General features: G+C 53.1%; 3 protein-coding genes across 6 annotated transcripts; 2 read left to right on the top strand and 1 right to left on the bottom strand.

Annotated features, from left to right (window-relative positions):
• Positions 1-87: 87 nt before the first annotated feature.
• lrrc39 (leucine rich repeat containing 39) lies at positions 88-7,537 on the top strand. 3 transcript variants are annotated; one of them, XM_055045302.1, is made up of 9 exons: positions 88-194; positions 2,339-2,512; positions 2,831-2,939; positions 3,009-3,165; positions 3,253-3,389; positions 3,469-3,614; positions 3,679-3,831; positions 4,192-4,358; positions 4,592-4,762. In XM_055045302.1, the coding sequence occupies exons 2-9, from the start codon at positions 2,391-2,393 to the stop codon at positions 4,648-4,650; spliced, it is 1,050 nt and encodes a 349-aa protein (XP_054901277.1). In that variant the 5' UTR covers positions 88-194; positions 2,339-2,390; the 3' UTR covers positions 4,651-4,762. The 3 variants fall into 3 exon arrangements, with proteins under 3 accessions (XP_054901277.1, XP_054901271.1, XP_054901281.1); XM_055045296.1 differs by having other exon boundaries at positions 2,242-2,512; XM_055045306.1 differs by lacking the exons at positions 4,192-4,358; positions 4,592-4,762 and adding an exon at positions 7,388-7,537 and having other exon boundaries at positions 2,242-2,512.
• Positions 4,716-7,214, bottom strand: trmt13 (tRNA methyltransferase 13 homolog). 2 transcript variants are annotated; one of them, XM_055045285.1, is made up of 13 exons: positions 7,161-7,214; positions 6,943-7,088; positions 6,799-6,845; positions 6,659-6,725; positions 6,417-6,476; positions 6,279-6,348; positions 6,105-6,211; positions 5,831-6,028; positions 5,644-5,716; positions 5,500-5,574; positions 5,295-5,438; positions 5,105-5,206; positions 4,856-5,033 (listed from the first exon to the last, which is right to left on the bottom strand). In XM_055045285.1, exons 1-13 carry the CDS (start codon positions 7,195-7,197, stop codon positions 4,981-4,983), a joined length of 1,179 nt encoding a protein of 392 aa, XP_054901260.1. In that variant the 5' UTR covers positions 7,198-7,214; the 3' UTR covers positions 4,856-4,980. The 2 variants fall into 2 exon arrangements, with proteins under 2 accessions (XP_054901253.1, XP_054901260.1); XM_055045278.1 differs by having other exon boundaries at positions 4,716-5,033; positions 5,105-5,438.
• Positions 7,538-7,838: 301 nt separating the features above from the next.
• On the top strand, positions 7,839-15,039 carry map1sa (microtubule-associated protein 1Sa). The gene is made up of 7 exons (XM_055045176.1): positions 7,839-8,006; positions 9,152-9,253; positions 9,761-9,843; positions 9,909-10,049; positions 10,122-13,035; positions 13,474-13,682; positions 13,761-15,039. The coding sequence occupies exons 1-7, from the start codon at positions 7,874-7,876 to the stop codon at positions 13,914-13,916; spliced, it is 3,738 nt and encodes a 1,245-aa protein (XP_054901151.1). The 5' UTR covers positions 7,839-7,873; the 3' UTR covers positions 13,917-15,039.
• The last annotated feature ends 500 nt before the right edge of the window (positions 15,040-15,539 follow it).

The following is a 15,539-nucleotide window of genomic DNA, read 5'->3' as shown; positions in this document are numbered from 1 at the left end:
TCCTCTCTGGTTCTGGTCCAGTATGGTTCTGGTTCTGGTCCAACAACAGGGAGGCTTCTGTCTTACACAGCCAGAACACATTCATACAGGAAGCAGTTGCAGTCAGATCCTGTCGGGTCACATGACCCGGTCTATTCCTGGCCAGCAAATCGGAGGTTGGGTTGCAGCGTGAAGGACGGCGGCAGAGCTCCAAGGTGAGAACCAGAACTTTACTAACAGTGTGGGTTCCAGAACCGACCAACCGGACTCTGGTTCTTCAGATACCCAGATAAAACAGATCCAGATCCGGAGATCCAGTTTTAAACTGCATCACAGACGCCTAGCTGCTCTCATTTCCAGCAGTTTGTGTTTTTTAAAGGGCCAGAATCACGTAAAATTGTTCCTTCATGCTTTTAGAGTTGCTTTGATTCAGCTGTTAAACACCTGGATGGACTTAGCCCCGCCTTTGAGACGCAGCTCCTCCCCACTCAGTTCCTTCAGATTAGCCAGCAGAAATTAGCAATTACTGCTAGCGCGATGCAAATGAGCTGATCAAACATGTTTAATTTTACTTTCATCAACAAGACTCAATGAATCCAGATGGAATGATCAGCTGATTGCTGGGACGGTTTGGTTCCACCTTGCAACCAGTCGCTGTGTCAGTCCTAGCAACAGGGACACCACTGAGACAGGACCTTCTGTTTCCTCTCTGTCACTATCAGTAAATCTCTGATTTAGGACTGGACTGGGAGCTGTGGGAGCAATGGGAGAATCCTGCAGCCTAGTTCTCAGCCCATAGACATGAATACGTAGACGCCTCATTGAGCAGACTGGCTTGTAGCTCACACAGCGTCCGCCATGTTGAATGTGATCTATGTGGTAATAAGCGCAGCTGTACTGAGCAAACATAGAAATGTCCATGTCACATATTGTTACCATGTGGACGTAACAACTGGAAATGTACCAAACATTTTACTGTACCAAATTAATATTTCTCTTGATCTGTGTATAATATTTAATCCAACTTCCTGTCAGTGAGTTATTTACTGCAGTGCATTGTGGGTCATGTCCACTGGGTGATCAGACAAAATGAGCAACAGCTGGACAATCCTTGGACTGGACAACAAAAGGCCCCAAAATCTCACATTATGTCACAAATCATAAAGCCTGAGATGTTATGTGGGAACCGCTGGCATGTTGGCTGCAGCAACTGCAAGGCTCAGTGTCCGTTATCGGACCACCGGTCTGGTATCGGACCACCGGTCTGGTATCGGACCACCGGTCTGGTAAAGGCTGATGGTCCATTATCGATCCGTTATCAAACCGCCGGCCCTTTAAGAGCCGGTTTCCAACAAACGGCTCTACTGCAGATCCTCCTCATCCTCTCTGATGCTCCAGCACCAGATGGCCACATCCGGCCGTCCATCTGAGGACGGGTTCAGCCCAGCGACACGCAGCCGATGGCTGAAAATGTATTTGGAGTATTGCGTAACCCAAATGTTCATGCAGCTTTATATTTTTGTTCAGTGTAAATGAACTTAACTTTATATTGTACAAAGTATTTTAAGTTAATGGTCGTCATTAATACATTCTGTCACAACACAATAGACAATATTTGTAACATTTGATATGATTAGAGTGTTTCTATTTGGCACAGCTGATTCTGATATTGATGACACACTGCAGTGCATCATGAACGTAAAAACAAACAAAAGGTGAAAGAAAAAAGTGTACATTAAAATACAGATTTATTTCTACTGCCAACAGGGGGATCAGGCAGGTTCAGTCTGCTGGTCAAACTGGGACCAGTCCAGTGACGTCCTGGCGGCTAACGCCAAGGATGAAAGACAAATGACCCAACAGTGTCATGAAAATGAAATCCTGACTCCTTCACATTTCGACAACATAGTTGAACATGGTCATTTGAAACAGAAGAAAACCAGTGAGCTGTGATCCTGACTGGCTGCTCTGGAATGCATCGTTTGTCTTCTAACAGCAGTTTGGCATCAGAAAATCCCCTCAGCTAACCCTGCAGAGTGAAAGCGAGCTAAGCTAACAGGATTCTGGCCCGAGTGCTTTATTTGGCCCAGTTATTGACCTGGGAAACATTCCTTGGTTTAGAAAAGTCCAGAAATTCTGCTCATAAAATGTTCTGATTTTCTTTCTCACTAGTGAAATGGGATGCTAATGGTTTCAGCATGGCGCGCCCATCGCCCCACTGCCGCATTCAAACTGGCGGCGACGTTTTCCTAATGTTTTCAGGTTGACTCTTCCCAGCGTTTAAACGCCACGTAACCTGAAGCGCCGACAGCGAGTTTAAACCGGCACTCGTCCCTGAACTCTCCTGCGTCCTCAACAGAGGTTGAGGCAAATGTCCAAAGGTCAGAGGTCGTCCTTCGCGCCGTGACATCATGGTGGGCGTGGCGGCGTGCGGCTCGGTGAGCTCCATCAGAGCTCTGTGGGAGACGCGGATCCAGAGACGGAGGGAGGAGCAGCAGAGGAGAAGACCGTCCAGGGGCGGGGCCTCAGGCAGGTTAGACCCCGCCCTCTCTCTCCTATTGGTTGATATTATCACATTCCAGTTTTTACGCCCATTGAGCAGCGTCAGGTGGTTGTCATGGTAACCGAGTAATAAAGTCCTGTTTGTGTTGGGACACCATGAATCTGTCTGAACTGGGACCAGTATGGGTCCATATACTGGTCCCAGTTCATCAGAGGTTCTGATGTAGAGGATCCTGTAAGGATGAATGGTGTTCAGAACCAAACTGAGATCAGAGGTTCTTCAGAACCAGAATCTGTGGTCGGGTTCTGGTGGACCCAGTTCCTAACTGCTGTGACTCGTTCTGGCCAGGCTGAGTGTCCGGGTCTGGGAGGACCGGGAAGTTCTGGCCCGCCTCAGGGGGAAGCTACAGACAGAAGATGGACGCCTGGTTCTCCGGATAGAACAAGAGGAGTGGAAGGTACCACCCAGGGACCGGCCCGGTTTGCTGGTCCAGAACGTCCTGTTGACCCGTCCGTGTTTGTCTCAGAACCTGCCGGCGTGTCTGGTGCAGTTCATCCAGGTCCAGGAGTGGCAGATCCACAGAACTGGCCTGCTGAAGGTTCCGCCATTTATCTGCAGCTTCCAGAACCTCTTAGTTCTGGACCTGTCACGGAACGCCATAACCGAGATCCCGCAGCAGATCGGTGAGCACCAACCGGGCCCACTTGACCCATACTGAGTCTATCAGCCCTGACCTCTGAACACCTGTCGTGACCCGGTTCTCGTCTCAGGGAAGCTGACCCGGCTCAGAGAGCTGTTGCTGAGCTACAACCGGATCCGAGTCGTTCCTGAAGAACTTGGTGGGTGTGAAAGTCTGGAGAGGCTGGAGCTGGCCATGAACCGGGACCTCAAGGAGCTCCCAGACCAGGTACCAGACCAAGTTCCAGTCCAGGTACCAGTCCAGGTCCCATTCCAGCCGAGGTTGATCCAACTCTGTCCGTCTCCAGCTGAGGAACTTGGTGCGGCTGCAGCACCTGGACCTGTCCATGAACGACTTCGTCTCCCTGCCAGATTGCATAGTCGCCCTGCCGGCGCTGGAGTGGCTCGACATGGGGGGAAACCGCCTGCAGCAGTTGCCTGATGACATCCACAGGTAGGAACACCTGAGCTCCGCCCCCATGTGGCCTAGTGGACCAATGGGTCGTGTCTGTCTTCAGGATGCAGATGCTGCAGACGCTGTGGCTGCAGAGGAACGAGCTGCAGATCCTGCCAGAGAACATCGGCAGGATGTCCCGATTGGACACACTGGTCCTCAGCAGCAACAGGTTGAGGGACATCCCATCCCTGATGGAGGACATGACCAACCTCAGGTACACCTGTTCATCTGTCTCCGTTGACTGATTGTCTCTGAAGACGTCAGCACTACAACAGCCAGACCAAACAAATTAAAACAGTCTTCAGCTGAAGCCTCTAGAAGATCCACCCATTTGGTTCAGCGGTTGGAGACGAACATGTCCAAGACCTACAGGTCCCCATGAGACAACAAGGATGGCTCTTTGCTGCTCCAGAACCAGAACTGACAAAAAGTCATCAAACAGTTTGGCAAAATCAAAAGATTTTCTAAAAATTGTCATACTACCCAAGTTGGGCAATCGTCAATGCGTCAGTCTCAGGTTGGTCTCTCGTGTCTCTGTCTCATGGACTGATTCTGTGCCGTCTCTTGTGGACAGATTTGTGAATTTCCGGGACAACCCTCTGATTGTAGACGTGTCTCTGCCTCTGAGGACGGAGGACGGCGAAGACGATCGGGAGATGTTTGGACGGGATTTCATGCTCACCTACATCCAGGAGGCCCGGAAGAGAAACTACGCCGTGCTGAGCGCGCACCGCCTCCACCGTTAGTACTTCTGGTTCTGATGGTACCGCTGGTTCTGGACTGTAACCCTATCTAATAAACTGGCCTGCAGCTGTAACCGGGTCACCACGGAAGAACCTGACCCACTAACTGAATTAACAGAACCATCCGACCCAAACGTTTACCTCCATGTTGATCACGGTCTAATGGTACCACTAACCGGGCCAGCGGGTTCTGACCAAGGTTTTGATGTCTTTCTGTTCTGGACCTTTCAGAGACGGATGAAGACCGGCCCAGACATGACCCGATTCAGCTCGGTCCCTCTACTGCCTGATTCTGGTGAACCGGATCAGAACCAGAACCCAGTTTGGATCAAGAGATGGAATTGAAACTAGAAACTTTAACTGATCCAAGTTTGACTTTAATAAAACAGATTCTGACCCACAGATTGATGTTTTATTACAGCTGCTGGTTCCAGACAGGAACCAGACGCTAACAGGTCCGATCCAGCAGGGCGTGAAGCAGGACAGAACCAAGCAAGTCCGTCAGGACGAGGACAGAGCGGTCAGCAGGACGTTCTCCAAGGTCACCTCTGCGTCTGCGTATCCAATCAGACGGCTGCTGAAACCTCTGGTCCGCAGGAAGTCCCGCCTACCGCTGTCGATCAGCAGCTTACAGAGCCGACCCAGATGCTCCCGCTCCGCCACTGACCAGAACCTGCAGAACCACAGGAGGATGGATCAGTACCAGGAGTGCTACAGAGCCTCTGGCAGCACTGAAAGCTTCACCTGCCCAGGCCCGCCATCTGCTCCGCTTCTTCATGATCCTCAGCCGCTCCGCTGCGATTGGCCGCTCCGCTGCGATTGGCCGGCGGGCCACAGGTGGCCCAGCTGGACATGCGGCAGAAGGCGGAGAACTCAGCGGGTCCAAGTCCTCTCTGGAGGAAGAACTGCTGACCCACATAGTGACGCCACTCACAGCGGTGGTGGCAGCATAACGCCACGGCCAGGCCCAGAACCGGACCGGTATCAGAGCCCGGCTCTGGCCCTCTGAGGCGCTTGGGAAGCGGCTGGGTGTCTGGTCGGGGTCCGGCCGTGTCCAGTAGGCATCGCAGGGCCAGATCTGAGGCAGAACCAGAACCAGAACCGGGATCTAGAAGCTGAATTATACTTGGAGGTCTCACCTGTCGCCGCTCCGCAGAGATGCTTCCCGACTCCCACCAACGGCAGCGCTTTCTCCCTCAGCACCGGAACTTTACCTGCATAGAACCTGGTCAGAACCGGGTCAGAACCAGTAACGCAGAGCCTCAGAAGATGCTGGGTCTTACTCAGGTCCAGGTGCTGAATGTCCACCTGCAGCCGCTCAAACGGGTCAGCAGAACCCTGGTGCTTCCCGTCCACCTGAAGAAGGAAAAAGGTCAGAGGGGCGGGTCCGGTTGTATTTCTGGTCAGTTTCATGGATTTGCATGAATATTTATCCGGTCCGGACTGGTTCTGGTACCCTGGTTCGCCTACCTTGAAGCGGGTGCAGCAGCGCTCCACCAGCAGCAGCTGGAGGTCCTGGCTGGATTCCATGGCGATGCCCTGACCCTCAGGGTTCTGCAGGGCCCGGTGGATCCAGTGGGACAGCTTTCCCCGGCCGGCACCGAACTCCACAAAGCAGCGCCCCCTGCTGAGCAGACCCAGCTCCTGCAGGTGACCTAGGAGAGAGGCCTGAACACACCTGGCCGTCAGACAGGCTCCGCCCCTCAGGGAGGACCGGCTCGTCGATTGGTTCGTCTGTCCTCACCTGTTGCTTCAAGTGTTTGTGGGCGGAGCCTCCATTCTTTGGGTCAGACAGTTCTCCCTGGAGGACGGGATGGGACAGCGTCCTGTCCTCCATGTCCTGCTGAAGACCTGCAGGGGGACATGGAGTTACCCGGTCACTTCCTGGTTACCTGGTTACCTGGGAGCAGAAACTCACCTTCAGCAGCTGCCTTCAGTTTCTCCACCAGAGACTCCAGTTCTGCTCTGCTGCGCTCAGCCAGAGACACCTGAGACACACCTTCATCATCATCATCATCATCATCATCATCATCATCATCATCATCAGCTCTGTTACCTCTGGAAGCTCCTGATCTTTATCAACTCGTCCTGCATTGATGTTCTCCACATAGTAGACCTGGAAAGACAGAGAGGGTTGGATGGATGGATGAATGAATGGATGAATGGATGAATGAATGGATGGATGAATGAATGGATGGATGGATGGATGGATGATGGATGGATGAATGGATGATGAATGGATGGATGAATGGATCAATGATGGATGATGTATGAATGGATGAAGGTTGATGTTCTCACAGGTCGGGGTTTCTCTCTAGAGTTGCATTTCTTCAGGTGCTTCTCCAGGTTCTGTTGGGCCACGGTGCTGTTGACAGAACAGATTCTGATTACCGACCCGGATCCCAGTCCGACCAAGGCAGATCAGAACCAGGACTCACTGCTTGGGGTCCAGTGGACACGTGATCCTGCTACTGACGCCCTCCTCCTGGAACAGGAAACACGTCACAGCTTTAATGACGTCACTGCTGAGCAGCAGCAGATCAGATCTTTTTGGGAAGTAGCTGCTGAATCACGTGGCTCACCATGGTCGCGTGCTCTCCGCAGAAGCTCCGCCCACTTCCGGGTACCATTTTACAGAAGCGGTTTTTCTTCTGGACGAAGAAGCTGCATCTGCTCGGTGGAGGTGTCGCCATGTTGGCCCCGGTGAGGCGTTCAGGGGCTCCGAGGGCTGTAAGAAAAAACAGGGAGTCACTGACAATACGAAGGGGTTCACAGCGGAGTGCGGAAAATGACTGCTGACGTCGATCGGAGCTCTTCTGGTGGTGGAAACACGTCATCAACACGTGGTTCTGTAGTTTGACCAGCTCACCCTTTAGTGTGGCCCCTTTTTAAAAGTCTTCCTAATGTCACCCTGTCGCATCACAGTGAGACTAAAGCAGATTGTCATCATGTTTAATCTGACTACTTACGAGCGGAGCTGCATCAATAAAAACATATTCATATCTGTTTCTGTCTCAAACTCTGCAGCCGGACCAGTTCAAGTCAATACCAAAGTATTACTTTGTCTTCCTGCGGAGCTCCGACAGGTCCAGAACCGGACACCAAATCCGTTTGAGTCCAGAGGTTTCTCAGCGAGGCGTTCAGGTGACCAGGGGAGTGTGGGAAAAATCAGTACATGCCGGGAGACCGATTGAAGTGGTAATTTTTTCCAAGTTATGTGAAAGAAAGCAGGAATATGTTCATAGTTTCAATTTGCTAGCTACATTGTTATTCTACTGGTGTTTGCTATAGTCCACTCAGAATGCAACCTTGTGGGCCGAAATCAGTTTGATCTCTCATGGTCTCCTGTGATTGGACAGCGCCTTAGTTTCTGTTGGATCATGGTTGGGACGCCTGTTTCTGGTCTCTGATTGGCTGCAATGAAGCCGTCCGCCCGCCTCCGCAGGACTCCTCCTACCAGGGCGGTGCTGAGCGTCAACGTGCGAATGACGTTGGCTGCAAGCAGTCAGTGTGATGGCGGCGCAGCGGGGCGGCGGTCCCGGTTCTTCTCGGCCCGCAGCGGCTGCGGATCACTCGGTTCTGGTCGTGGTGGGAGCGCTGCAGCCCAGCGGGCCGCTGGATCTCATACTGCGACAGATTGAAGGAGGTGAGCGGATTCTGGAGAACTGTAGAACCGCACCGAAGGGTGGGAGGTCTGTGAGCTTTTCAAAATAAAAGCATATGGTTACTGCAGTTCAGACCAGAGTGGAGACCCGGATAAATTCAGAACCTGGTTCGGGTTTTCATGGGTTTAAGTTCGGTGTGAAGAGCTGCACAGTGTCTTGAATACGAGGCAGATTTGAACCCTTAACAGAACTTTCTGTGGTCGGACAGAGCCATGCTAGCTTCATGCTAGCTCCAGCTAGCATGAAGCTAGATGAAGCTTCATGCTTACTCTGAAAGCTTTTACTCTGAAAGCTGACCTTTCAGAGTAAAATGTCCATGAACTATAGGACTGAACCGAACCAGAACCAGTTCTTCTGATTCTGATCCGGAAACTGGAGTAAATCTGATTCAGCAACCGGAGATGGCCGGGTTCAGCCTGGTTCCGGCTGGTTCCGGTTCCGACCCGCTTCAAGACGGGTTTCTTGTGAATGATCAGAATACTAGATCAGCTTCTCCGAACGCCTGCAGCTGGAGGAGGAACACTTCTGTTGATCTGGACACCCCAAGTCGGTTCCAGGATGTAGAACCAGAACCAAGGAACCTCTGGTCCATTCACTGAACCCAGTAGAACCTCCCGAGGAGCAGCAGCACAGTTTGGACCCGTCTGGTTCTGATTACTGCTGTTCTGATTGGACCTGCAGAAGAACTGGTTCTGAGTCCAGGTTCTGAACAACCTGCTGTGGTTCTGTCGCTACTGGACAGAAAGAGGAAGTTCTGTTTCGACACAGCAACTTCCTGTTTGTTCAGGAAACGCTTGTTGGTCAAAGATGGGAAGAATAAGCGATGGGTTACTCTGTGAGGAAAATGATGCTTAACGGGGCTTTTTGTTCAGGTTCTGTTCAGGTTCTATTTTTCCCGGTAGTCCCTGCCGCAGTAGAGTCTCTTTCCTCTAATGTCTATAAATAATAGTATTACAGCAAAACAGACAGAAAACCCTCAAACAGAACCAGAAAGCAGATGGTGATAAGCAGATTATAACCTCCAGATTTTCTGCTCATAGTTTCACATTCAACTCATGAAGGTGCAGGTCTGTTAGGACCTGATGATGATGGTGATGAAGGTGACCAGGTGGTGTCTCTGTTCCAGGTGTGCGCTGCTGGCAGGCGGATCTGGATGTTGCGGTTCTGGATCAGCAGCTAAAGCTCTTTGTGTCGAGACATTCGGCTTTTCTATCTGAAGACGTCCGAGGTGAGGAACAAAGATCCTCTATGCACACAAGGTGCTCTTCTCGATACACGGGTAGAACTGTAGTGGGTGTAGTAGCTCCGCCCTCCGCCATGAACGGACCATGTGGTCTGTGATGGAGAGTCAGATACCTGAGGAACTAAAGTGGGCGGAGCTTTGTCATGAGGTGGAGCTTCAGGTGGAGCTTTGGGCAGGTGAGTGACCAGAACCAGAACTTTACTGGCCCTCCTGGTGTGTGTGTGTGTGTGTGTGTGTGTGTGTGTGTGTGTGTGTGTGTGTGTGTGTGTGTGTGTGAGCTCATGAACCGGGTCAGCTGAGTCTCTGCTGAGCTGCCTGCAGGAACATCAGGGGCATTTCCACCACAATTCTGGTTCTGACCCAGTTTCTGAACCACAACACTAATGAGCAGAACCGGGTGCCGCCGTTTTGTAACCAGGCTCTGGTTCTGACCCAGGGCACGGTCCGTCCAACTCTTCCTGCTGTGTAATGGATGTTCTATTGGTCCTGCAGGTCAGCAGACCCTGCAGCACCGGGGAGAGGTTCTGGACACCCAGGTGGTTCTAAACCCGACCCAGAGCTTGGTCTGCTCAGAGGTGAGACTCTCATTGTATCTCTGTCTCCTCTGACGGACTCTAACGGACCTGTCGGTTTTGTTCAGATCCAGCGGCTTCTCTGCGACCCGTCGCGCCACAAGCTGTTGGTTCTGGCGGGTCAGTGCGTGGAGAGCAGCGGAGAGCTGGTTCTCCAACAGGGCGGATTCTCCAGCCGGGACCTGGCCCAGATCCTGGCTGGTGATGAGGTGAGCGGTTCTGATAATTAGAACCAGCTGGTTCCGGTCCATTTGGTAACAGTTGTGTCTCTGGTGCTGCAGGTGGTGGAGCTGCTGGGTTCTGGTGACCCGGTTCTGAAGGCCCATCTCACCCTCAGCTGCCCGGCCCATTGCCTCTGGACCGACTCAGAGCTGCAGAACCTGCAGGTCCCGGTCTGCGTGCGGGTCAACCCAGTCCCGGTTCTGCCTGAGATGGAGGGCCTCCAGGAGTTCACGGAGTACCTATCGGAGTCGCTGGAGCCTGGCTCGCCCTTTGACCTCCTGGAGCCGCCCGGCGCCGCCGGCTTCCTCAAGCTGTCGCGGCCCTGCTGCTACGTGTTCCCCGGCGGCCGCGGTGACTCCGCCTTCTTCGCCGTCAACGGCTTCAACGTGCTGGTGAACGGCGGCTCGGACCAGCGCGCCGGCTTCTGGAAGCTGGTCCGGCACCTGGACCGGGTCGACTCAGTGCTACTGACACACATGGGCGAGGACAACCTGCCGGGCCTGAACGCGTTGCTGCTGCGGAAGGTGGCCGAGCAGAACCAGGAGGACGGGGATAATCGGGTCAGGAACCTGGTGTCCCCGGAGCTCGGAGTAGTGTTCTTCAATGCTCCCGGAAGACTGAAGTCCATCCGTCCAGAACCAGGCCGGCTGCGCAGCTGTGACCAGGCGGCTCTCGCCCTGCTCACCCTCCAGAAGCTGGGTGTGACTCCAGAACCTCTGAGCAGGCCCGGCGGGCCCGCTGTAGGGCCGCTGATTCTGTTCCAGAAAATGGGAGTGGGCCGGCTGGAGCTGTATGTGTTGAACCCGGTCCGCGGGTCCAAGGACCTGGAGGCTCTGATGCAGCTGTGGCCCTACGGAGCCGACTCAGGAGCTGCAGAGCTTCCTCTGACCTGCCGGGTGTCCGTCTGCGCCCTTCTGGTCTGGCACCCATCCAGAACCCAGGACCGGATCGTTCGAGTTCTCTTCCCCGGCTGCACCCCACAGGCCAAAATCCTGGACGCGCTGGACAAACTTGCTCATCTGGACTTCCTGAAGCAGCCGATTGTCAGTCTGGAGGCGCTCGAAGTGTCCAAAACCCAGAAGCCATTGATCCGACAAGAGAGTCGCGAAAGTCTGAAGTTCCAGTCCAAAGACCCGAAACCCAACGGTGCCTTACAGAAAGACAGACGGATTGAAGTCCGAAAACCTGAGCTGAAGACTAAGACCAAAGGAGGAGGGGACGCTACGACCAAGGATGTAGAAGAAAAGACCCAGATAAAGGACGCAGATCTGAAACCAAAGACCATAAAAGCTGCTGAGAAACCAAATTCAAAAAGGGATGGGGCAAAGGAGGATATGAAGGATGTGAAGAAGAAGGATGAGAAGGTTTCTGCTGCTTCTGGGAAGAAGGAAGATGCCTCAGAAAAGAAGAAGGAAGCTGCAAAGAAGGACACCGCAAGTCTGAAGACCAAGAAGGAGGCAAAATCAGAACCAAAGAAAGACAACAAGAAGGACGCTAGAACCGAGGAGAAGAAACCAGTAAGGTTACTGGTTAAAGAAGCCAAGAGAACCGATGGACCCACTTCCTTAATCGGAACTACTGACCAAAGGAAAGCCACGGGTAAAACCGGGAGTGTGAAGAAGGGCGGGATGCTTCCAAAGAAAGGTGCCTTCAACAAGGAGACGAGAAGGAAGTCAGGATCCCAGGAAAACCAGAAGACTTTAACGACCGAGAACACAACAATGGAGTTTAAAAAACTGGAGGATGCCAACGGGAACCGGGGCTCAAAGACTGCAGGGACGTCCGAGGAGACTTCCCTCAATGGGAACCAGATCTCCACCACGGAGAGTCCAGATAAGTCCTGCTCTGTTGAGACAGATTCGGTTGGCGCCGCCCCACATATCACCGGAACACCAAAAGCTGACCTCAGCGTGAACTTTGACCCTAGTCCAGGAATGTTCCGGGTTGCAGAGGGTTCCCCCAGAGTCCGGGTAGAGAAGACCCTGGAGCTGTTTTCTCCTGCAGACTCTGCTCCGACCAGTGCCGAACACACTCCCTTCCACCCGTCCCCTGAAGACGCGCTGGGTCTCAGCAGCGTGGGCGTCTGGGAATCCAGTTTATGCTTTGAAGACTACAACCAGGCTGGATCATGCAGAACTTCGGAGGTCAGCTCCCTGCGGGAAGGTGTGGAGAACTCCACCTCGTCTCAGGATAAATGCTCCAGCCTCCTGAGTCCGGCCAAGGACTCCTCCCCCACCATGACGTCCATGCCGGCAGAGGTCAGCTCTCCCCACTCCACCGAGGTCGATTGCTCCCTCTCGGTCTCCTCAGAGCCAGTCCGCTCTGCTGGCACCTCAGAGCGTGCTAAGACGGTGCTTCCCGGTGGTTGCACCCCGAATGCACGCTGTGGTTCCGGGGAGAACGTCGGCAGACCCCCCTCTGAAGTTCCCCACAATGTTGACCTCTGCCTAGTGTCTCCCTGTGAGTTCCAGCACCACCCGACTTCCGGTGCCTCACCGGACCTATCCGACAATGACCCCTCCCCTCTCACCTCAGCTTGCAGCCAGGAGACCCCACCCACATCAGTCAGCGACTCCCTGCCTACCGCCACTGACTCCGACGTGCCCCCCAGCATCGAGGATTGTCCCTCAATCACCGCCGACCTGGACTGTGATGAAGACTCTGGCTTCCTCCGTCAGCCCAGTGATGTTCCCAGTCAGCACTTCCTGCGGCGGACGGGACTGGACCCGCCGCCGGCACCGGTTAAAGACTTGCCCCCTCTGCCGCTGCAGCGTGGCACTTGCATGACCGACCCTGAGGCTGACCGCACCCTTAAGGCGTCCGGTGCCAGAAAGAAGCCTCTGCAGAGAACCACGTCAGGAAGCAGCCGGTCCAAAGCCGGTTCCCCCAGCTCCCTGAGGACCGGCCTCGACTCCAAGCTTACGTCACGGAGTTTGCCTGGTGGATCCAAGGTCACACCTTCAAGACCGTCAGGTAGACGAAGTCTTGGTTTCAGCTTGATCTCTGGACAAACCAGAACCAAACAAAGACTGACCTTCTGATTGGAGCCTTTGGCCTCCAATCAGAAGGTCAGTTTCTTCTTTCGATTATCTTCCTGCAGGAAACAGGAATTTATGCTCTGCTTTTTTCCAGGTCACTTTAGTTCATATTTAAATCGCACGTGATGAATATTATATGACGTCTGGTAATGTTTGGATTTGCTAATATTTAAGTCTCTGGATGTTGAATAGTTTCTTCTTTGGGATCAATAAAGTAGAATCTGGTTCCTATTGGCAATCTGGTTTAGAAAATCCCTTTAGCGCCCTCTGCTGGTCTCTGACTGACACACCTTCATTTTCACTTGCTCGATCTCACCTGTTGACCAAAATGCTGCTTCCTCTGAAACAACCCTCTTTGTTCGGTTCATGGCAGGTTCTGCTGGTTCTGAAGGTCCTGTGGTTTACGTGGACCTGGCTTACCTGCCGTCTGGCTCCGCCTCCTCCACAGTGGACCACAGCCTGTTCAAACGTCTGCGTGCTTCGTATTACATCATCAGCGGCGACGACCCAGCGAAGGAGGCGGCGATGAGGAGGATCCTAGACGGCCTGCTGGCGGGGAAGAGCACGTGGCCCGACGATCCGGTGGGTGGCGCCATCCCGAACTTCCTCTCCTCCAGATTGGACCTGCCCTCTGATCCGTCTGTCCTCCCTGGCTTTCAGGTGACCCTCATCCCCACCTTTGATTCGCTGGCCATGCACGAGTGGTACCAGGAGACGCATGAGCGGCAGCAGCAGCTGGCGGTGACGGTGCTGGGCAGCAACAGCACCGTCGCCATGCAGGACGAGACCTTCCCCGCCTGCAAGGTGGAGTTCTGAGCCAGGCTCCGCCCACCTCCCTGCAGGACGCCGCCGCTGTACCGTACTGAGCGTGCTCAGTTAGAAACGTTTGCTCCCTTCTTTCCTCACCTGTGTGACATCATGGTCCCCCCTCAACCCTCTGGCGCCACTGGATCAGAACCAGCAGATAGAACCCGTCCTGTGGATCAGAACCTGGATGGTTGTGACGTTTTGACTGAAACGGTTGGGATTACAATTAGCATTAAACGTCACAATTGGTCTGCCGCTCAGTGTCAGCATCATGTTAAAACTCAATGTTCCCCAGTCATAATCACCATGTAGCCGCACCGTTTCCACCGCAACGCTGCTAAAGCTACACAACGCCACAGTTATCTCACCGCCACTGTCCCCACAGGGGCAGAGGTCAAACATCGGACCAGACGAAACATTGTCAAAAACATCGACGCATTGAAATGAAACACTGTAAAAAAAAAACAGTCGATTAGCTGGGCAGCTTTAGCATTAGCACAATGCTAAAGCTAGTGCTGACCAGCTTGCTGCTGCTCTGCAAGCTCTAATGCCAACATTAATATTCACAGTCACTGTGTTTCTGCTATGGTTCTGGTTCTGGCCGGCCCACTTGATCCTTCGGTCTTCATCTGCTGATGAACCGGGACTCTGGTTTGGACCCGCCAGCTTCTGAACAGAACCCAGTAATCATGATTGTGCTGCGGTTCTGAAAGTCTCAGGTTCTGTTGGCGGTCCTGTTCCTCCTGAAGGTTCTGACCCGGTAGGCGGTTGACCTGTTTTCTGTTGGGTTCTGATGCCTCCCCAGGTTCGGTCCATGCTGCCTCTGGCTGCCGCAGCAGTGCATCCTGGGAGCTGTAGTCAGTGTTTCTGCCTGTTTTAATGAATCCTGACTGAATTCGTCTATTTATTTAATTTAACTGTGATGTCACAAAGTGTCCTTCGGGGCGGCGCCGTCCGTCCGGGCCGCTCGCCGCCTCTTAAAGCTGCAGAATGTTGTTATGCTCCTGAGGGAACCAGAACCTGCTAATGTGGTTCTGGAGTCCTGTTGGGTCCTTTAGCCCCGCCCCCTCACCTGTCTGCTTCCTGGAACACTAAGGATGGCCTTTCAGAATAAAAGTAGCTGTGAACAGAATCTGTGTGGACTTTTACTTTGAAAGAGTGGTGTTTCAGAAAGTTTGATTTCCATTGGATCCTCTGATGCTCAGCAGAACCAGACGGAGCGCCGGGAACCTGGCCAGGTGAGTAGAAGCAGAACTGCTCCGGTATCGTCTGATCGGGTCCAGAGCGGTTCTGGTTCTGGTCTGTGACGGGCTCTGGGTGGGTCTCTGAGACTTCCAACACAGATGGAAGAACGGGTTCTGATCCATTCAGAATGTTTCTCTCTTTCAGCCAATAATCAGTTCATGATACTTTGGGCTTTTTGCAGCAGGTTCTTCAGCTGCTGGTCGGTTCTGGTCCGAACCCAGTTAAACAGGCAGCCAATCAGAGGATGACAAACAGCTTCAGTTAGTTTTATATTTTATCATTTAAATTCATTATTTTTTCTTTGTCTCTCTGAGGCCCCCTGGTGGCTGCCAGCGGACCAGCAGGGGGCCGCGGACCACACTTTGAAAACCACTGGCAACCTCTGAC

The sequence above is a fragment of the Poeciliopsis prolifica genome, unplaced genomic scaffold (assembly GCF_027474105.1).
Source record: "Poeciliopsis prolifica strain line A6 unplaced genomic scaffold, Auburn_PproV2 SCAFFOLD002, whole genome shotgun sequence".
Classification (NCBI taxonomy): domain Eukaryota; kingdom Metazoa; phylum Chordata; class Actinopteri; order Cyprinodontiformes; family Poeciliidae; genus Poeciliopsis; species Poeciliopsis prolifica.
Note: the sequence above shows the minus strand (reverse complement) of the source record. Positions and strands in the feature narration are given on the sequence as shown.

What these genes read in the sequence shown, in the direction of transcription:
- map1sa (XM_055045176.1), top strand. Translation starts at nt 7,874, where the DNA reads ATGGCGGCGCAGCGGGGCGGCGGTCCCGGTTCTTCTCGGCCCGCAGCG. An exon ending in ACTGCGACAGATTGAAGGAG is followed by an intron (nt 8,007 to 9,151) that starts GTGAGCGGATTC and finishes TCTCTGTTCCAG; the next exon opens with GTGTGCGCTGCTGGCAGGCG. An exon ending in CACACCTTCAAGACCGTCAG is followed by an intron (nt 13,036 to 13,473) that starts GTAGACGAAGTC and finishes GGTTCATGGCAG; the next exon opens with GTTCTGCTGGTTCTGAAGGT.
- trmt13 (XM_055045278.1), bottom strand. Translation starts at nt 7,197, where the DNA reads ATGACGTGTTTCCACCACCAGAAGAGCTCCGATCGAC. An exon ending in ACTGAAGGCAGCTGCTGAAG is followed by an intron (nt 6,212 to 6,278) that starts GTGAGTTTCTGC and finishes GTCCCCCTGCAG; the next exon opens with GTCTTCAGCAGGACATGGAG. An exon ending in TCTCTGCGGAGCGGCGACAG is followed by an intron (nt 5,439 to 5,499) that starts GTGAGACCTCCA and finishes GTTCTGCCTCAG; the next exon opens with ATCTGGCCCTGCGATGCCTA.
- lrrc39 (XM_055045302.1), top strand. Translation starts at nt 2,391, where the DNA reads ATGGTGGGCGTGGCGGCGTGCGGCTCGGTGAGCTCCATCAGAGCTCTG. An exon ending in TAGAACAAGAGGAGTGGAAG is followed by an intron (nt 2,940 to 3,008) that starts GTACCACCCAGG and finishes TGTTTGTCTCAG; the next exon opens with AACCTGCCGGCGTGTCTGGT. An exon ending in GAGCGCGCACCGCCTCCACC is followed by an intron (nt 4,359 to 4,591) that starts GTTAGTACTTCT and finishes TGGACCTTTCAG; the next exon opens with AGACGGATGAAGACCGGCCC.